This window comes from Microtus oregoni, unplaced genomic scaffold (assembly GCF_018167655.1).
Source record: "Microtus oregoni isolate MIOR12 unplaced genomic scaffold, Mior012 000086F_ref0000336, whole genome shotgun sequence".
In the NCBI taxonomy this organism is placed as follows: Eukaryota; Metazoa; Chordata; class Mammalia; order Rodentia; family Cricetidae; genus Microtus; species Microtus oregoni.
Window position 1 is genome coordinate 4,997,050 of NW_024544552.1, and position 19,339 is coordinate 5,016,388.

Sequence of the window (19,339 nt, forward strand, 5' to 3'; positions counted from 1 at the left end):
CTAGGACCCCCTGACACTTGAGACTACAATAACAACCATTCACACAGGTCTTTTGGGTTGTTTTAAGTGCAATATCTCCCCTCCATTTAATCTTAGACCTGCTCTAACTCTGAGTGCAATAGCTAGTACTCATTCCTCATTCGATTTTTTCTTTTCTTTCTTTTGGTTTTTCAAGACAGGGTTTCTCTGTAGCTTTCTGACCTAGAACTAACTCTTGTAGACCTGGCTGGCCTCAAACTCACAGAGATCCGCTTGCCTCTGCCTCCCGAGTGCTGGGATTAAAGGCGTGTGCCACCACCACCCAGCCTTCATTGTATGGTTGAAGCGGGTTCACGTGACCTAGGGTCTGGTCTGTACAGTGAACGTCTAACATCTCATGTGTTTGTTTTTCCTTTCTCGTATATGTGTGGTGTGTGTGAGGCTGTGTGTGCAGAGGAGGTGTGCATGTGTGCGCACGTGTGTCAAGGCCTAAGATTGATTTGAGGACTCTATCTCAATCACTCTTCCACCTTAGTCTTTGAAAAGGGTGCCCGGTCAATTCCAAAGCTTGTTAATATGACCAGTCTGCGCTAACCACCTTGTTCTGGAGATCCTTTGTCTCTGCCTTCCATGGCTGGAATTACAGGTGAACTGCCACACCCACCCATCATTTATGTGGGTCCTAGGGAGTCCCAGGTCCAGCCCTTTTGCCTACAGCATAAATGCTTTAACCGCCGAGCCATCTTGGCAGCCTTCGTGCTGTGCTCTCTGCACCACTGCTCAGTAGAACCCCGTTTCCTCATCCGCCTTTCCATTTCCTGTGCAAACACGTCAGTCCCTGGACCCTCCTTTCTACTGCTGCTTTCAAGGCCCAGCTGCTGCCAGTTTTATACACTCTGCTCTCCACTGCTGTTTGCCTTCTTTAAAAAAAAAAAAAGTTTTATTTAACGTGTGTGTGCGTGCACGCACGTTTGTCCACAGAAGCCAGAAGAGAGCATCAAATCCCTTTGAGTTGGAGTACAGGCAGCTGTGAGCTACTTGTGGGTGTGAGGAACTGGAATTGGATCCTCTGCAAGAGCTGCAAGTACACTTAATCACCAAGCCATCTCTGCAACCCCTTTGCATTTAACAATAAGCCTGGCCGCACTATTTCCTGCTTTTAAATACATTGCATTTAGCTGGCGTGGTAGTGCACGCCTTTAATCCCAGCACTTGGGAGGCAGAGGCAGTTGGATCTCTGTATTTGAGGCCAGCTTGGTCTACAGAGCGAGTTTCAGGACAGCCAGACTACTACACAGAAAAACCCTGTGTTGGGAAACAAACATTGTTTTTGCCCATTTGCCTTCTAGTTAGTGATTTAATCCTCTTACATTGTTAGTGAGGCTTTTCACAATCTAGCCCTGCCTGCCAGTCCAACCTCAATGCCTGTGTCTTTCCCATCTTGTTCTTCACGCTTCAACTAATGCGGAACTACTCACATTTCTGCTAATTCCGAATTCGTTCCTGTGGTTTAGCCCTCTCACCTTTCAGCTCCTTGCCCTCTCACCTTTTGTGTGATGGAATCCTATTTATTTGTGCATATATTTAGGTACATAATTGTATTTATATTTGGTTTTGTGTGTATGTTTTCATGTATTATGTACATGTTTGTGGATACGCTTATGTATGTGTGTGGTTTTATTGTGCATGTGATTATGCATGTGTATTTGCATGATGTATTTGTATATATATACTTGTGTACGTGCGTATGCGTGCGTGTGTGTGTGTGTGTGTGTGTTGGGTCTGAGCTCCAATACCACAAAAGGAAAAAGGTCACAGGGGATTGGGAAATTAAAGACCTAAGGAGCCATAGGCAAATGCGATATGCTTTATTTACTGAAACACAGGTAGATGCTGGCAGGTACCCAGAACACATCATCACACAGCCTGCACAGAATTAGACACACAGGCCAGTAGATAGACAGCTGAAGCTTTTGCTCTCTAGGCTGTATTCAAACAGAATCATACAATAAGTGGCATTTTTCCAGGAGTAGTTATATAACAGAGTCACTGGCTCTCTGGCCCTCTGGCTGTCCAGTGTTAGTCATCTTTGTCTCATCCTGGATAGTCAAATGAGCACATGTATCTAAACTCTAATTGTCCTTTATGACCTTCTATTCCCGATAGTGTGTGCACACATGTTTCTACATACGTGAATGTGTTTATATGGGTGTGCTAGAGGGTTTATGTATGTGCGCTTGTACATGCGCTTGTGTGTTGCACTTTTGTGTTGTGTTCGTGTGCATGTGTGCCCTGTGTTTGTGTATGTGGGAAGGTGAAAGAGCATGTGTTTCTGTGAGTGTGCCTGTGTGTATGTGTGTGTGTGTGTACAGGTGGGCCAATATGAAATTTTGTGTCTGTGTGCCAGGAGAATGGCATGCTGAAATGACGTCTATTTCAGAGGCTGTGCTTAGAAATATATTTTAGTTGGATAAGGTAGAGTTTGCCTGTAATCACACCATTCAGAAGACTGGGGTAGGAGCATGGTGGGTCCAAGTCCAGCTTAGGCTGCATAGTGAGATACCGTCTCAAAAACTAAATCCCATGTACACGTATATTTTTAAAGGAATATCTGAGTATAAGAGGAAAAAGAACAAATATGCGGCAAAGAATTATCATACTTGACAAATGCCCTAGTCCAGTGCAGTGAGCATTTAATGATAAACTTTAAAGTTTTTACACAAAATTACAAGACAAATAACGCTGAGCACATGTTTGGCAGTCACCCCAGACAGAATCTCACCCCGCTGTGGTTTCTGATGGATGGCTCAGTGTGACTCAGGCATTCCAGTCCTTCCTTGAGCTAAGCCTAGGAATTACTCCCCTGTTCTTGAGCAAAGCCAACGGGCATCATGACGTTGCTCACCAGTGGCTGGTTTTTCCCACGCGGAAATGGAAACACTGAGTGTGGATGCTTCACACGTCTGGAGTAAAAGCCATGTAATGCTTGGTTGCTAGAGAGACGTTTTCTCCTCATTAATACATTTCATTTTATTTATATGATTTAATCATATTTAATAATCCTAAGACGGACATTTCTGTTTTTACCACGATAACCAAAAGATCATTTCTACATTCACTGAAGTAAACATTTAACTTCCTAAGTATTTTAGTGTCCTAAGTGAGTTGCCTTTTTTTTTTTTTTTTGGTTTCTCTGTAGCTTTGGAGCCTGTCCTGGAACTAGCTCTTGTAGACCAGGCTGTCCTCGAACTCACAGAGATCCACCTGCCTTTGCCTCTCGAGTGTTGGGATTAAAGGTGTGAGCCATTGAGTTGTATTTTTTTATCTTTTCCCTTTACATTTATTTTTCTTCTGTGCTTTTGTTCTGGTCTTTTATTTTAAAGATTTATTTATTTATTATGTATACAACATTCCTTCTATGTATGCTTACATGCCAGAAAAGGGCACCAGATCTTATTATAGATGATTGTGAGCCACCGTGTGCTTGCTGGGAGTTGAACTCAGGACCTCTGGAAGAGCAGTCAGCGCTCTTAACCTCTGAGCCATCTCTCCAGCTCCCTTGTTCTGCTCTTTTGAGGTGACCATATTCCTTCAGGATTCACAAAACCCAGGCAGACATTTATTTTATACCAACTACTTGTTACATTCCATGTGCCATGCTCATAGGTCAAAGCCCGACCGGATGTTTTCACCTCTGTGTCTTATAGCTGTTTCCGTCTCCATTCATCATCTCTCCTCCTCCTCGACTATCAACAACACAAAGACATGCTAGCTGACGTGAACAGTTAACAAAAGTCTGCCATCGGGATCCTTGAGTTTATCAGGTGTAAGAATAGCAGTGCGGCGCTGGAGAGATGGCTCAGAGGTTAAGAGTACTAGTTACTCTTCCAAAGGTCCTGAGTTCAATTCCCAGCAACCACAGGGTGGTTCACAGCCACCCATAATGAGATCTGGTGCCCTCTTCTGGCCTGCAGGCAGAACAGTATATACATAATAAATAAATCTTTTAAAAAGAAAAGAAGAAGCAGAAGACGAAGAAAGAAGAAGAGGAGGAGAAGAGAAGAAGAGGAGAAGAAAAGGAGGAGAAGGAGAAGAAAGAAGACCCCACTGTGCCATCCTCTCATTCTCCCGTTCCTCATTGTCAACATGCAGTCATAAGTCACCCACATCTTAGACTTTAAATGCCCCCAAATATTATTGATTTGTATCTACTACTATTATTGTGTGTGAAGTATATGTGGGAGGAATTCGTGCACGCCAGGGGTGGGTCTCAAGACAACGTCCACCTGGGAATTGAATTCAGGTCATCAAATTTATGCAACAAATGTCTTTATCCATCTTCTTAAATAAAACTTTTTAAAGTTTTCTTTATTATTATGTATACAGTATTCTGCCTGCAAGCATGCCTGCAGGCCAGAAGAGGGCGCCAGATCTCATTACAGACGGTTATGAGCCACCATGTGGTTGCTGGGAATTGAACTCAGGACCTCTAGAAGAAGAGGCAGTGGTCTTAACCACTGAGCCATCTCTCCAGCCCTTAAATAAATTTTTTAAAGATTTTTTTTTAATTATGTCTCTGTGTGTAGGTATGTGCAGATGTCCACAAAGGACAGAGGGCTTGAATCTCCCTAGGGCTGGAGTTAAAGGCAGTTGTGAGCTGCCTGAGGTCTGGGAATCAAACCTGGATCCTCTGTAAGAGCAGTACATACTCCTAACCACTGAGCCATCTCTCTGGCCCTGTAAATGCGTTTTAAATGTAGCCCCTGAAGCTTGCACTTATTGCAGCTTATTGTGCAGTTAGAATCTGTTGCTATTAATGTGGTTTCCCTGACTTCAGGCTCCATGCCACCAACACAGTGAAATTTCTCTCCTGATTAGTTTCCCCTGGTTTTGAAGCACTTCAATGACTTTTCAGTTAGGCAGTGTTGACCAATGTTACAGTAGCCAAGAATGGTGATAGGTGTCTATAATCCCAGCTCTTAGGAGGTTTATAGACATGGAAGGATGTTAAATTCTAGACTAACTTTGTAGCACAGTGAGGCCCCTGTATTCCACCCCCACCCCCCCCACCAAAAAAAAAGGAAGAAAGAAAAAGAAAAGCAATTACTTGGTATGCTGACTGACAGAGTCTCTGATCACCGTTCTGGAGATGTTTAATTGGCAAACTTATAGTAAAGCCTGCTAATTTGTGCTTTTTAAAAACTTTATTACCAGCCAGGAGGTGGTGGCGCACGCCTGTAGTCCCAGCACTTGGGAGGCAGAGGCAGGTGTATCTCTGGGAGTTCGAGGCCAGCCTGGTCTACAAGAGCAAGTCTGGGACAGGCTCCAAAGCTACAGAGAAACCCTGTCTTGAAAAACAAAGCAAAGCAAAAGCAAACCTTTATTGCCTTCGTTTATTTTAGTGTGTGTGTGTAAGAGAGAAGAGCGTGAGTGGGTGAGTACATGCATGCTCCAGCGTGCTTGTGAAGATAGAGGCATTTGTTCTCATCATGTGGGATCTGGGGATGGAGCCCGCACGGGTCCTCAGGCAGCAAGCACCTTTGCTCCAACCATCTTGCTAGCCTTACTTTGTGTTTTAATTTAACATCTCATTTGCTTACCAAACTTTCTATATGCTCTGCCTCTCCTCCTTCAGCTCTCCCCTGGGTATTGCTGTGCTGTCTGCTGAGAATTTTTCCTCCATTTTCATTGCTTAGGAAACGACTGCCACTTAAGAATCCAGCCATGAGCCAGGTGTGTGCAGACCTGTGGTTCCGAGGCTGACTCAGCGATTAGTCTTCCTTGATGTCCCAACAAGTTTATGTCCACACTTGGTAACATTTCCCTACTTATTTCCGTTGTACATGAGAGCTCTAAGAGCAATGGTTATGTCTTGCTTATTTTACAGCTAAAAGGATACATTTACAATCAGAATGCTATGTGATTTCTTGAAGGAATGTAGAGAAAAGGGAACTCGTATTCACTGCTGGTGGGAATGCAAGCTAATAAGACATTACTAAATCAGTGTGGCATTTACCAAAAAAATTAAAATTGCTGGGTGGTAGTGCACACCTTTAGTCTCAGTGCTCTGGAGACAGGACAGGTGAATCTCTGTGAGTTCAAGGCCAGCCTGATCTACAGAACAAGTTCCAGTACAGCCAGGGCAGTTATGCAGAGAAACTCTGTAGGCTAAAATGACCCATATGGATAGACTTTATATCCGAGCACAGAGATTCTTACACATCTGTACTCCTGCTGCATTATATTCTTGATGGCAAGGAAATGGAACCCGCCTACATGTCCATCAGTAAGTAAATGTATAGTGGAATTTAAACAAATGGAATGTTACCTAGCTATAAAGAAAAATGAAGTTATGAATATGCAGGAAATTGGACAGATCTGGAAAATACTATATTAAGTGAGAGGATCCAAACTCAGAAAGATAAAAATCACATGTTCTCTGTCATAGGCAGATGTGTTGATGTCTGCATATATGTAAATGAGGGACGTGAGAACGCATATAAATATGACACTAGGTAGGGGACCCCAGGAGGGGACCAAGTGTGTTGAGGAAGAAGGGAGAGGAGCAAAAGGACACCTGTGACATGAGAACAAAAGGAAGGTTATGGGGAAGGGGATTAGAGGGTGAGAGAGGAGGAGAAAGGGCCAGGGAGAAACAGCTCAAGAAACAGCTGGGTGGTGGTGGTCCATGCCTTTAATCCCAACACTTGGGGCGCACAGACCTGTGAGTTTGAGACCATTTTATTAGGAAAAATGTCATAGCAAAACTGAATGCTTTTTATGTTAGTAAATAAATGAAAGAGGCAATAAGTAAAAGAGCCTCTTTTGCTCCTCCTGAGGAGGTCCAGCTGTGGAATCGAATGACTTTTGCTCCCGCTAGAGCAGGTGGAGAACACAGCCTAGGTGCAGCAGCTACATGTTTTCTAAGTAGTCCCGAATTGGTGAGCCTGCCTGCCACAGACACGGCATGCTGACTGCAGGCCCACCAGCAGTCTACCTGCACACATTTCTGCAGAACCAGAAGAGAGAAGATGTCTGGATGTCACCGTGGCTGGATGCAGATAGCTAGTAAAGTGTTCTTTCTGGGAGTGCTGTGAGGGTGTTCTTGGAGGGATTGGCATTGTGGCAGTGGGCTCAGTGGGGAAGGTCCGTCCTCGGTGTGGGTGGGCTCTGATCAGTTAAGGGACGGAGTAGGACAACAAAGCAGAGGGAAGGTGAGTTTGCTGTCCCTCGTGTAGTTGGGACAACTTTCTCCAACATCAGAATTCAAATTCTCTGGCACCGGCCGCCTGCTTATCCCTGTACTGACATCAGTCCATTACTGATACCAGTCCATTTCTATTAGTCAGGGTTCTCTAGAGTCACAGAACTTAGCAATGAATATCTCTCTCTCTCTCTCTCTCTCTCTCTCTCTCTCTCTCTCTCTCTCTGTGTGTGTGTGTGTGTGTGTGTGTGTGTGTGTTGTGTGTGTGCGCGCATGCGTATGGGAATTTATTGGAATGGCTGCAGTCCAACAATAGAAAATCCAAGAATCTGGAGTTGCTCAGTCCCAAGAGACTGGGATCTCAGCTGCTCTGTGTTTGCTAGAATCTGGAAGAAGCAGGCTCCAATGCCAGTGAAGGGACGGACGTGCTGACAAGGGGAGGGAAAGTAGGCAAAAAACAAACACACCCACTTCCTTCTTCCGCAGAAGGTGTGGCCCAGATTAAAGAGGTGCCTTCCAGCCTCAAGCTCTGAATTAAAGGCACGTGTCCTCCTGTCTCAAGATCTGGAACAAAGGCGTGCTGTCTTGCTTCAAGACCTGGATCACGAGTGTGCCCTCCCATTTCTGGGTTGTAGTTCTTTCTCAGTTGTCAGGTTGACAGCTGAGAATAGCCTTCACGTGATTCTAAAAAATCCCACCTCATGCATTTGTCTCTGCCTCTCTTTATGTCCTATCGGTTCTGACTCTCTGCAGAGCCCCGATTCACACATTGTGTACGCTCTGATCATATGATCCAGTGTATCACTCCTCTGAACAGGCCTGAGGAAGGTAGGAGAGCCATCAAGACCACCTCTGCAAAGGGGCCCATTCCCCGCGGAGCACCAGCTGTGGAGAGTTCACCATTAATTAGCACGTGAGGCATGGTGGCCCCTGGCTTGTGGTCAAGCACTCACTACCTGATTGCCTCCCACTCAGGGGCCTGTGTATCAGCTTTTTGAATCAAAGTCAAGAAAGAATCTGGAGGTAGGCTCTGCTGGAAAGTCGTGTATTATGCTTTTTGTTCCAGGTTTTAGCAAACTGGTAGTCTATCATTCAAAATAGCATCAATCCACTTATTCACATACCTGCTCACAGTCAACTGCCTTCTTCTCGCCAAAGAAACTGTTAGGGAAATCAGCTAGTTGGCCAGTCAGTAAGACAGAGAGGACCCATCAAGAGCTGGAAATGTGACGCCTTTGGTCGTCACACGGGGATGCAAATAGAGATTAAGAAATAAATGACCCTTTTTAATACCATGTTTGCTCAGTAACTTTCGGTTACTGGGTAAGCCCAGGCTAGCCTCGAGTCACTCACTGCCTTCCCGTGTAATCAATCTCCTGTCCAATTTTGTTTGTTTTACAGTTCCCCAGGGCTCCTTACCCTTACTACAGTGAGGTGATGAGATGCCAAATGTGGGGTGTGTGGCGGGGGGAGAGACAGACAGACAGACACACACACAGTTACAGATTTGAAGGCAAGGCAGGTGAGGTAGCATGGATGAAGACAGAAAGATAAAGTGGAATGATAAGGCAATTCGTTTAATTCTCTCTCACAATTTTGATCACACATGAACTGACCTCAGTAAGCCTCTTGGTCTCCTTTGTAACATAGAGATAATATATAGATAATACAATTTACAAGATTAGACAGTGTGGACAGCACAAGCTAATTTACAGGAAATGCCGCAGAGGTATTTTCTCCTGCTTTGTTCCTGTCACCGTACTAACTATTCTCAGTCAAGCTTCAGGTTGACCTTTTCTTTTTTTAATCAATCAATTAATTAATTAATTTAGCTGTTTTGTCCACATGCATGTCTGTTCATCACATGTATGTCTGGTATCCTCAGAGGTTAGAAGATCCCCTGGTCTGGAGTTCCAGATGGTTGTGAACTACCATGTGTATGCTGGGAATTGAACCCCTGCCAAATGAATGATCGGTTTGGAGAACTGAAACCAGGTCCTCTGCAAGAGCAGTACAGACTTCTAATTGCTGAGCCATTTCTCTAGCCTCCTAGACAACTCATTAATTAGAAGTATGTACAATACATCCATTGCAATGGATTCAGAAACATAGTTGCTCATGCTCTTTTTCTCTTATTTTGTCATTACAGTCATTACCCTCTTTAGCCAAGTGGTAGTGACTCACGCCTTGAATCCGAGCACTCGGGAGGCAGAGGCAGGAGGGTCTCAGAGTTCAAGGCCAGCCTGGTCTACGGAGAGAGTTCCAGGACAGCCACGCCTGTTTCACAGAGAAACCCTGTCTCAAAAAACAACAACTGTATAATACTTGTGGGCTCACCACATACCTCCTAATCCCTGTTAAGTAGCCCTACTACCTCATGACCAAGAATTCAAATACGTGAGCCTGTGCATTCCTATTCAAACCACCACATTCCACCCCATGGCCTTCATAGGCTAGTAGCCATATTACAATGCAAAAATGCATTCAGTCCATCTTCAAAAGTCCACACAGTCTAGAACAGCCTCAAACTTGTTTAAAAGTCAGAGATCAAAGTCACTTCTGAGACTCAAGATGATCTCTTAACTCTAACTCCTCGTAAAATAAAAATCAAAAAGCAGATCCCATATTTCCAATATGTACTAGCACAGGACATATATTACCATTCCAAAAGGAAGGAGAGGAATCACAGTGAGTCAATGCTGGACGAAAGCAAGACCAAAACCAAACAGGGCAAACTCCAAACTCTGTATCTCTATGTCTGATGTCAAAGAACCCTTCAGATCTCCTTGTCAGACATCCCACGGCTCTGACATCTCCAACATCTTGGGGTCTTCAGGGCAACCCAGGCTTCCCCTTCACAGCTGCACACAATGACCTCTCTGGGCCTCCAACAAGGACATCCCTGACAAACCTGGCTTCTGTTTTCTTTAGTTTCAGAGGAAGAATCTTATATCCTTGGCTCTAAAGCCAGAATGGCATGGCCAAAGCTGCCAAGCTCTGCTTGCTGGGACAGAACATGGCCCCCTCGTTCAATTACATCTTCACCAGCTTTCCCTTTTCCATGGTTTCCTTCATTGCCTAAGCTGGGTTGTCCTGAAACTTCGTCTGTAGACTAGGCTGGCCTCTAACTCACAGATACTCTCTGCCTTTGCTGGGATTAAAGGCGTGCATCCCCACACTCAGTTCTAAGCCTTTCTTTAGTTCCTTTTTACAAATAGGAAATTTGGCTGGATGGGATCTTGCTTTGAGATAACCACTCCTTTATTTCACTTCCCATCGGGCTTCTCTTTTCTGTTTCTCTACTTGAACACAGAATTTAGCTCCATTCTACTTCCTGGTGTCCTTTAATCTTTGAACTGTACACTTTGTAGTTTTCCTTGCTCAGCTCATTCTTTTTCATTATAGATCCACATAAGAGTGACCACTAATGACCACAAAACAGAATCTTACTAGGCTATTTTGAGATTTCTTCTGTCAACAGAATTAATCCAGATCTCTTCATGTTAGCCTCAGGCAGACTCTTTGGACAAGGGTAAAAAGCAGCCACATTCTTCACAAGAATGATCTCTCGCCAACACACTAACATTCTCCTCTTCTGAAACCTCTTGATCCAGGCCCCCACAGTTCAAATTACCTTCAATATCACTGTCTTCCATGCTCCTACTAGGATTGCTCATTAAGTCTGGCTTAAAAGGTCTCATTTCTTTTCTAGTCCAAAGTCCCAAAGTGTTCCGTATTTCTCCAAACAAAAGCATGGTAAAGCCTATCCCAGCAATACTGCAGTCCCTGGTACCAACTTCTGTCTTAGTCATTGTTCTGTTGCTATGAAGAGACATCGTGACCATGACAACTCTTATAAAGTAAAACATTTAATTGGGGCTGGCTTACAATTTCAGAGGTTTAGTCTATTGTCATCAGGCCAGGAACCCGGCAGCATGCAGGCAGATATGATACTGGAGAAGTAGCTGAGATTTCTTTTTTTTTTTTTTTTTTTGGTTTTTCGAGACAGGGTTTCTCTGTGGCTTTGGCGCCTGTCCTGGAACTAGCTCTGTAGACCAGGCTGGTCTCGAACTCACAGAGTTCCGCCTGCCTCTGCCTCCCAAGTGCTGGGATTAAAGGCGGCTAGCTGAGATTTATTTCTATATCTGGATCTGCAGGCAACAGGAAGAGAGAGAGAGAGAGAGAGAGAGAGAGAGAGAGAGAGAGAGAGAATGAATATCACGAATATCACTGCCCTGGCCTGGACTTCTGAAACCCCAAAATCCTAGGACACACTTTTCTCCAACAAGGTCACACCTCCTAACTTCTTTCAAGTAGCGCCATTTCCTAATAACTAAGCATCCTAATATATTAGCCCATGGGGCCATTCCTATTTAAACCACCACTGTGAATTTAAATTATTCAGTTTCAAAATCAGGTCTAAATACCTGGGTGAGGAGTTTTGTTGAGGATTCTAGCAATATATTATATCCAACAGCAGTATGAACTCGTCGCTTGGATGAAAATCTTGGTCATGGGCGTTTATTAATTCACAAAAGACATTTTACAGTTCATGTAGGTACTGATCTGTGTGAGCCAGTAGCTTGTCAGTGTGTTTGTTTAATGTCAGGAACAAGGTTAGAAAGATTAATTCAGAGACTTTATTCTCTGTGTAGCCAGAATGTCAAAGCTTAAGTCTCTCTTTAATTGTGCTTTTCACACTTAGCTTCATGATTCTGAATGTGTGCCCCGTGAGTGTGCTTCTGCAGATCATTTCTATCATTGGCATACTTCACACTCACATTCATTGCTCACATTCATGCTCTAGGAACGTGACTATGAACTGGTTAATCTTCACTGACGACTGCATTTAGTCTTATCTAGGAGATTGATAGGTGTGTTTGTAAGGATATTTCCTGCTGAGAAAGACCTGAAGCTTGTAAGCACCCACCTACTGGGGCGTGGCCTCTTTTTTTTTAATTTATTTTTTATTTTTCAAGACTGGGTTTCTCTGTAGCTTTGGAGCCTGTCCTGGAACTAGCTCTTGTAGACCAGGCTGGTTTCAAACTCACAGAGATCTGCCTGCCTCTGCCTCCCGAGTACTGGGATTAAAAGTGTGTGCCACTGACGCACGGCATGGCCTCTTATACTATATACACGGATGAAAAATCTGGGTCTGTCCCTTTTCTCCTTCCCCTTGCTCCTTTCTGCCGGCTGCTCCTTTTGGATCGCGTGATTCAACCGGTCAAGCAGAGGATTCTGATTTGTGAGTTTACCTCTAAATAAATAACTACCTATTTCTCTATTCTGAGCAGGTGTGGGATTTAAGTGTCTGTTCACCGCTTCACCTGGCAGTTTCCTGTGACACTCATGGCGGGTTCTCCAGAGAGGATTAATTGATAAGTGTGTTTGTAAGGGTATTTCCAGAGAGGATCAATTGCTAGGGAAAATCCACCCTCAACATGGGCAGCACCATCCCATGGGTTGGGAGCCCAGATATACAAGAAGGGGGAAAGGAAAGCCAGCTGAGAATATCAACAATCCCTATCTCTCTCACTCTGCCTCCTGGCCTACAATTATGTGAGCTGTGTTGCTGTACTGATCTTTGCCCACCATGCCCTGTCCACTCCACCCTGTCCACTCTGCCCTGTCCTTTCCATCATGCCCTTTCCATCCTACCCACCATGTCCTGTCTGCCTTGCCCTGCCCACCATGTCCTGCCCACCCTGCCCTTTCCACCATGCCCTCTCCACCACTCCCTGCTGAAGCCATGATCATAAGGAAATCCTACCTCATTTCTGTTAGGTATTGTTTTTTTCCCTCCGTTTTCTTTTTATTTGTAGGTAATACATCTAAGGGTATCAATGTAGTAAAACATTTGGTCTGTGAAATACCATAATGATTAGCACCAAAAGGAGTCATGGAGCTTGTATATGTTATTAAACAATAATTTTTACTGTTGGTCATGAGAAGGGTTTCTGTTTTTACAGCCCAAAGGTTTTGGAGGTGCTTGTGGACAGAAGAAACAGCACTTTTCTTTTCTTTTTTTTTAAATATTTCTTTATTTATTATGTGTACAGTATTCTGCTTACAGTACCAGAAGAGGGTCCCAAATCTCACTACAAATGGTTTGGAGTCCCCATGTGGTTGCTGGGAATTGAACTCAGGACCTTTGGAAGAGCAGTCAGTGCTCTTAACCTCTGAGCCATCTCTCCAGCCCCGAAACAGCACTTTTCAAAGTCTCCATGGGGTTATCGATAAGTACCACAGAGAGTGGTACTTATCGATAAGTACTTGGCCTTTCCAGTTTTGGTTTACCTGGTAGACGAGAAAACCATGGGCACCAGATAACCACTGAAGTCTAAAGAGCAGCCCCACACGCACCCGCTGACACACAGGAGAAATTCCCACAGTACGTGATCCCCTGCACTGTGTTCAGGAATGCATTTTAATTGCTTTTTTAAAAACGAAAGCAACACGCTCTGCAGATCATGGAGCGCTTACTGCAGTTTTCTCCTTGCTCCAATGCCAGACTGCAAAAGGCTGAAACCATTATGTGTTCTGCTGATGATGCTGGCCTGCAGTCGAGGCCCTTGGCCTGCATGCTTTGTAAGTTCTGGAGCCTACAGGAGTCAGAAGGTCCAGATTCCCTAGCAACATACGGCCCACCAATGCAACCACTGATTCCCTTGATTCTCTTTGCCTCAGCCTTTAGCTGAAATTACAACAAGTCAAATAGCTGGTGCTTTCCCCTCTCTGGGTAAGGGTGAAGATCCATGGTTCACCAGTGTGTTCTGTCTTGCTTCACTGAGGAGCTGGCATGCTAAATCAAGGAAGGGTTTCTCCACATTATCAGATTTCTTGGCTGAAGTCTCCAGGGAATACATACACATTCTGAGCCTCTGAGAATTCCTCTGCCTCTGCTGGGAGACCCCTCTCCTTTCAGCCAGGTCAATCTTGCTGCCCACTAGCCCAGTGATGACCTCATGGCTAGCATACTGTTCTATCTCTCGCAACCACTCAGGAAGGCAACGGAAGGATTCCTCACAGGTGATGTCATAGGTAAGAATCAAGGCATTGGTGCTTCGGTAATAACTTCGGGTAATTGAACAAAATCTCTCTTGGCCCGCAGTGTCCCAGATCTGTAACTTTACTTTTTCACCATTAATCTCCACTGTCTTAATCATGAAATCCACTCCAATTGTGGCTCCTTGACCTGAGTGAATCGTCGGACTAGGCACGTCTTCCCCACTCCAGCATTGCCAATTAAAACAATTTTGAACAGGAAATCATAATCTTCCATACTCATTTACACGGCTGGTTTGGAATTTTTCTCCCCACCCCAGGCATAAACGGAAAGGATATGTGACTGAGTCAGGCACGTAAGGGAAGGCGCTGCAGTGTCCTAAGTCCAAGGACTGGAGTCAGTCCTGGCCCTGGTCCTGCTGCTACTCAGGACTCAGCTGGAGCATGGCGAGCCCAGCAGCAGCAGCAGCAGCAGCAGCAGCAGCAGCAGCAGCAGCAGCAGCAGCAGCAGGGGAGGAGGTGGAGGGTGGATCAGGTATTTTTTTTTTTTAAGACAAGGTGACTCTGTGTAACAGCCCTGGATTTCCTGGAACTTACTCTACTCTGTAGAGTTCAGGCTGGCCTTGAACTCACAGAGATCTGCCTGCCTCTGCCTCTGGAGTGCTGGGAGTAAAGGCGAGCATCACCGCCCAGCCCGTCAAGTATTTTGGTCATAGCAATTGTAAACTGATCACACAATAGCAAAAAAATTAATTTTCTGTTATTAAAGCTAATAAAGACTAATCTCAAAGGTTATGAATTGAATATGATTTGAGCACATCTCAGTTTTCTAGTTGTCTGAGTTCACAAGCCTTTCTTTTTCTTGAAACACTCCACCTTAAATCTTTCTGAAGCTTGTTTTTTTTTAACTAGCTTGAAGCAACACCCTCTTTATAAAAAATATAGTCTTAGTCAAATATTAACTATGGCAATTGTGACCTTTGCTAGAACAATCCAGATGAACACTGAGAAGCCTGTGAGTGGAAAAAGGTGGGTTCTCCCTACCACACCGGACAGGCAGCACAACTGAAAGTCCATACCCAAATAGCCGGATCACGTGACTCTCGCCTAGGGATTTGTATGATGAATGCGTAGATGTTTTTCCTATCCAACGACATTGTTCATTATAAGAAGAGTATTTTTTTTAAAAGAAAATATTCTCAGATGGACACAGTGGTTGTTTATAATCCTAGCACACAGGAGGCCAAGACAGGAAGTGCTGTCAATTCAAACCCAGGACCAACCTGGCCTACATGGTGAACTCAGTGTCCGCCTAAGCTAGGGTAAAAACCCATGTCAAAAATAAAAAATAAACAGAAAGAAGAAAATATTCTCGATGGGAAAATTAAGATCCTAGAGCCTAAAGACAAACTTTGAACAAGAAGCCAGGAAATTTTCAGTCATTTTAAAATGGGTTTTGGATAGCAGCCACAGATTGCAAAACACTATAATTTTGCAAACTTTACTTTATAACTCTAAAGAGAATTAGTTAGCGTTTGTTTGGAGGAAACAATTCAGTGGGCCTTTGGATTATGAAAAGACAGCTACATAGACTAGGGCATAGATATGGCAAAGACCAAGTAACTTCTAGAAGTTGTGGAAGTTTAGTGGTAGGTTCCTAACATTCATGAAACCTTGGGTGCCACCACCACCACCACCGCAGACACACATGCACGTGCGCACAAACACACACACATGAACACAGGATTCTCTTACTTGCAGACAGAGAATGTTAAATGATTTCTTGATTATTCTCCTTGTGGGGACCCCAAGGCCATGGCACAAAGATTATTTTATTTATTTAGATAAATAACCTATGATGCTCTCAGGAACAACAAAACCCCACCTGGGCACATCTGGGGTTCAAGTTGTGTTTTTATGTAGTTTTGAACTCAGGACTGGTACCCATGTACATTTGAGAACAGTAACTTCTAGGATTGAGTCAAGAGCAGATCCTGCCCTTGGCTGCCAAATGGGACTTAGAGTCCAGCTAACTAATCTCTCTTCCCTCTCAACTTTTCTGCCTTCAGGCTCTGTTCTTTCCCTTCCCTGACTCCAAACTCTTAGCCATGATGAGATTTCAGTCCCAAATGCTGGAGAAGGAAATGCTCTTCAGGGTTTGCCTAAGCACTGAGGGAAATGACTCAGGTTCTGGCAGTGGTGGTCCCTTCTTCCCAGTCTGTGTCAGCTCCTGAGGGGATGGATCCTCCTCTTTTTGGGAAAGTGACGGAGGAGGGTGGGCACTCCGTTCCCAGTTCAGCACTCCTCCTGCCAATGACTTCTCACCGACTTCACTCCAAAAATGAGCAGAAGCCCAGACGGAAAAGAATAATTACCGCGCCCAACCCTACACCCCTGTGGGGACAGAGGCTAAAGAAACAAAACCCACATTAAATATCGCTCTCTGTGTGGCTGTCCTTGCAAAGTGAGAGTTCTGGCTATTGAAGCATTTGGTCTTTCCTAGGCTCATCTTCTATAAATTATATCCTAGCTCTTCTCATAAAGAAGGGGAAGTATGAACTAAAATTAAAATTCTTTTCTTTTTTGTTCCAAGTTTGTTCTGATGGAAATCGATCCTACTAGCAGCAATAATCTTTAAACAGAGCATGATGGTGCATCTCTGTAACCTCAGCGTCTGGGAGCAGAGGCAGGGGGAGCACTACAAGTCTGGGGTCACAGCAAGTTCTAGGATACCCATGGTTACATAACAGACCATGTCTACACACATGCACGCACGCACGCACGCACACAAACACAGGCTACTGCTATGGGAAGGGATGGAGAGAAACGAGGGAACAGGCAATATGCTACATATGTTTAGTATATCTTCCTCTTGGTGGCAGTCTAAAATAGACTCAAATATTAAACATGTAAACTTTTCTCTGGAGTGGTAGCAATTGAAAACATTTCTGAAGGTGAATTTTTCCTGTGCTTTTTAAAACTTTCTAAAATTAAAAAAAAAAGCCCTAGTTTTTCATCATTATTGTCATCAACATCATCTGGGTCTTTGAATCAGCTCTCAGTCTGTAGCCCAGGCTAGCCTGGAACTCATGGTTCGTCTACCATTTCAGTCTCCTAGGTGCTGAGATTACAAGCACGATCCGTGACTTGAGGCTTCCAAATTTCTATTTTTGAGAGCAATGGTACATGAATAACATGTCACACTAGAAACCCAGCAGACACTCAGGACATCTGAGTCCCCCGTGATCCCCTATGAAAAGATAATTTTTTTCTAGTTTCCAACAAGAAAAAAAAAAAAAAAAACCTAAAGTGACATACTCCAGAGGGCTAGGCTTCCGTGATGGAGCCAAGCAACTCATACAACCAAGTGTTCTCAAGCTGCAGGCTGCTGTTCTAAGGATCCAAGCTTTTGCACACACTTAATCTGTATATGCCAGAGCAGTGTGATGGTGGGAAGTCCTTCCTCCCAGACTGCTCTAAAATCACACCTGCGGTTAAGGAGAAGAATTGTTTACAAGCTTGAGGCAAACACCAAAAGCAAACAGCAAATTTAAAAGCATTTAATCTGAGAAAGGGATGCACTTCTGTCTGAGTGTGGAGCCTGTGGTGTTCTTACCAGGTGTGCTCCCACCTCCCCTTCTTCTACTACGTGTGTGTGTGTGTGTGTGTGTGTGTGTGTGTGTTTCCCGCCATACATGCATGCACACACACCCTTGCAGGACTCACAGTACAGAACACAAGCTTCCCTGTTGGCAGGTTCTGGCTTATTTGGGTGGAAAGTGAGAAACATGTTTCAGCAAAAATACGAAAATTTATCAGAAAGAAACGGGTGACCTTTATATTCTGGAAAGCTATGCTTTAAATAATGAAGGCAAGCTAAATATATTCCCGGGTTTAGACATGTGTGTGAAAACTCTTTGCAGCAAGCTTGCTTTCAAGAAACACTGAGTGTTATGGTTTAAGTAAAATCAGCTCTGTTCCCTGAGGGGCGCAGCAGCAGAAACGCTGTAGGTTCCTAAATGGCGCCATGAGACCATGCTGCAGGTCCCCCAGTGGTGGCAGGCAGCCGGTCCCATGCAGGGAGCCATGCGGTAGGTGAGAGACAGAGACATGAATAGGCACGCCATGCAGAGTGAGGTTAGATATTTATTTAGTGGGTTATGGAAGGGAAGGTGAGAAAGGGGAAGAACAGAGAGGGAGAGAGAGAAGGAGAGAGAGAGAAAAGCAAGGGGGTGGGAAGAAGTGGGGAGAAGGGAGAGAGGCAGAAGCAGCATCTTTGGGGGAGAGCTGGAAAGGAAGGGTTCAGTCTGGAAGCTGAAGATCAGTTTGCCTGGGCAGAGGGGGTTGGGTGGGCGGGGTTTGTATCTTAAAGGGACAGGACAGACCATTACAGCGAGGGAAGTGTTTTAGGCTGAAGGAAGTGGCCCAGATGGCATTTTAGGCCATAAGAGGAAAATCCAGAGTCCCAGAAATGGTAACTATGTATATAAATAAGGCTGAGAAATGGGTTTTCATCTCTTCATTTCTATTTACTTGTTTTTGAGACACAGAAGGCTGAGAAATGGGTTTTCATCTCTTCATTTCTATTTACTTGTTTTTGAGACACAGTCGCAGGTCTTAGGCTCAGTGTTTCCTCCCTGTGTAGCAATGGATGACCTTGATCTTCCATAACCTCCTAGGTCTGTGCCTGGGGGCTTGGATTACAGTAATCCTAGGTCTGTGCCTGGGAGCTGGGATTACGGTAAGCACCACCACACCCCAATTGTGCAGTGCTAGGGGTTATCCTTGAAGATTCTCTGAAGCTCATGGAGAGGAAATGGAATAAATATATAGACTGTTCTTCCTCTAGATTCAGACCCCACTTAAAACTGGTTTGCTTGAGCTTTGCCAAATTCCAAATTCATGAGTCAGGCGGTGGTGGCCCACGCCTTTAATCCCAGCACTCAGGAGGCAGAGGCAGGTGGATCTCTGTCAGTTTGAGGCCAAACTGGTCTTCAAGAGCTAGTTCCAGGACAGGCTCCAAAGCTACAGAGAAACCCTGTCTCAGAAAACAAAACAAGGGCTGGAGAGATGGCTCAGTGGTTAAGAGCACTGGCTGCTCTTCCAGAGGTCCTGAGTTCAATTCCCAGCAACCACATGGTGGCTTACAAC

At 44.5% G+C, this 19,339-nt stretch overlaps 1 protein-coding gene across 1 annotated transcript; it reads right to left on the reverse strand.

Annotated features, from left to right (window-relative positions):
* Positions 1–13,893: 13,893 nt before the first annotated feature.
* Positions 13,894–14,471, reverse strand: LOC121442113 (ras-related protein Rab-30-like). Its single transcript, XM_041643593.1, has 2 exons — positions 14,379–14,471; positions 13,894–14,310 (listed from the first exon to the last, which is right to left on the reverse strand). The coding sequence occupies exons 1-2, from the start codon at positions 14,469–14,471 to the stop codon at positions 13,894–13,896; spliced, it is 510 nt and encodes a 169-aa protein (XP_041499527.1).
* Positions 14,472–19,339: the final 4,868 nt, after the last annotated feature.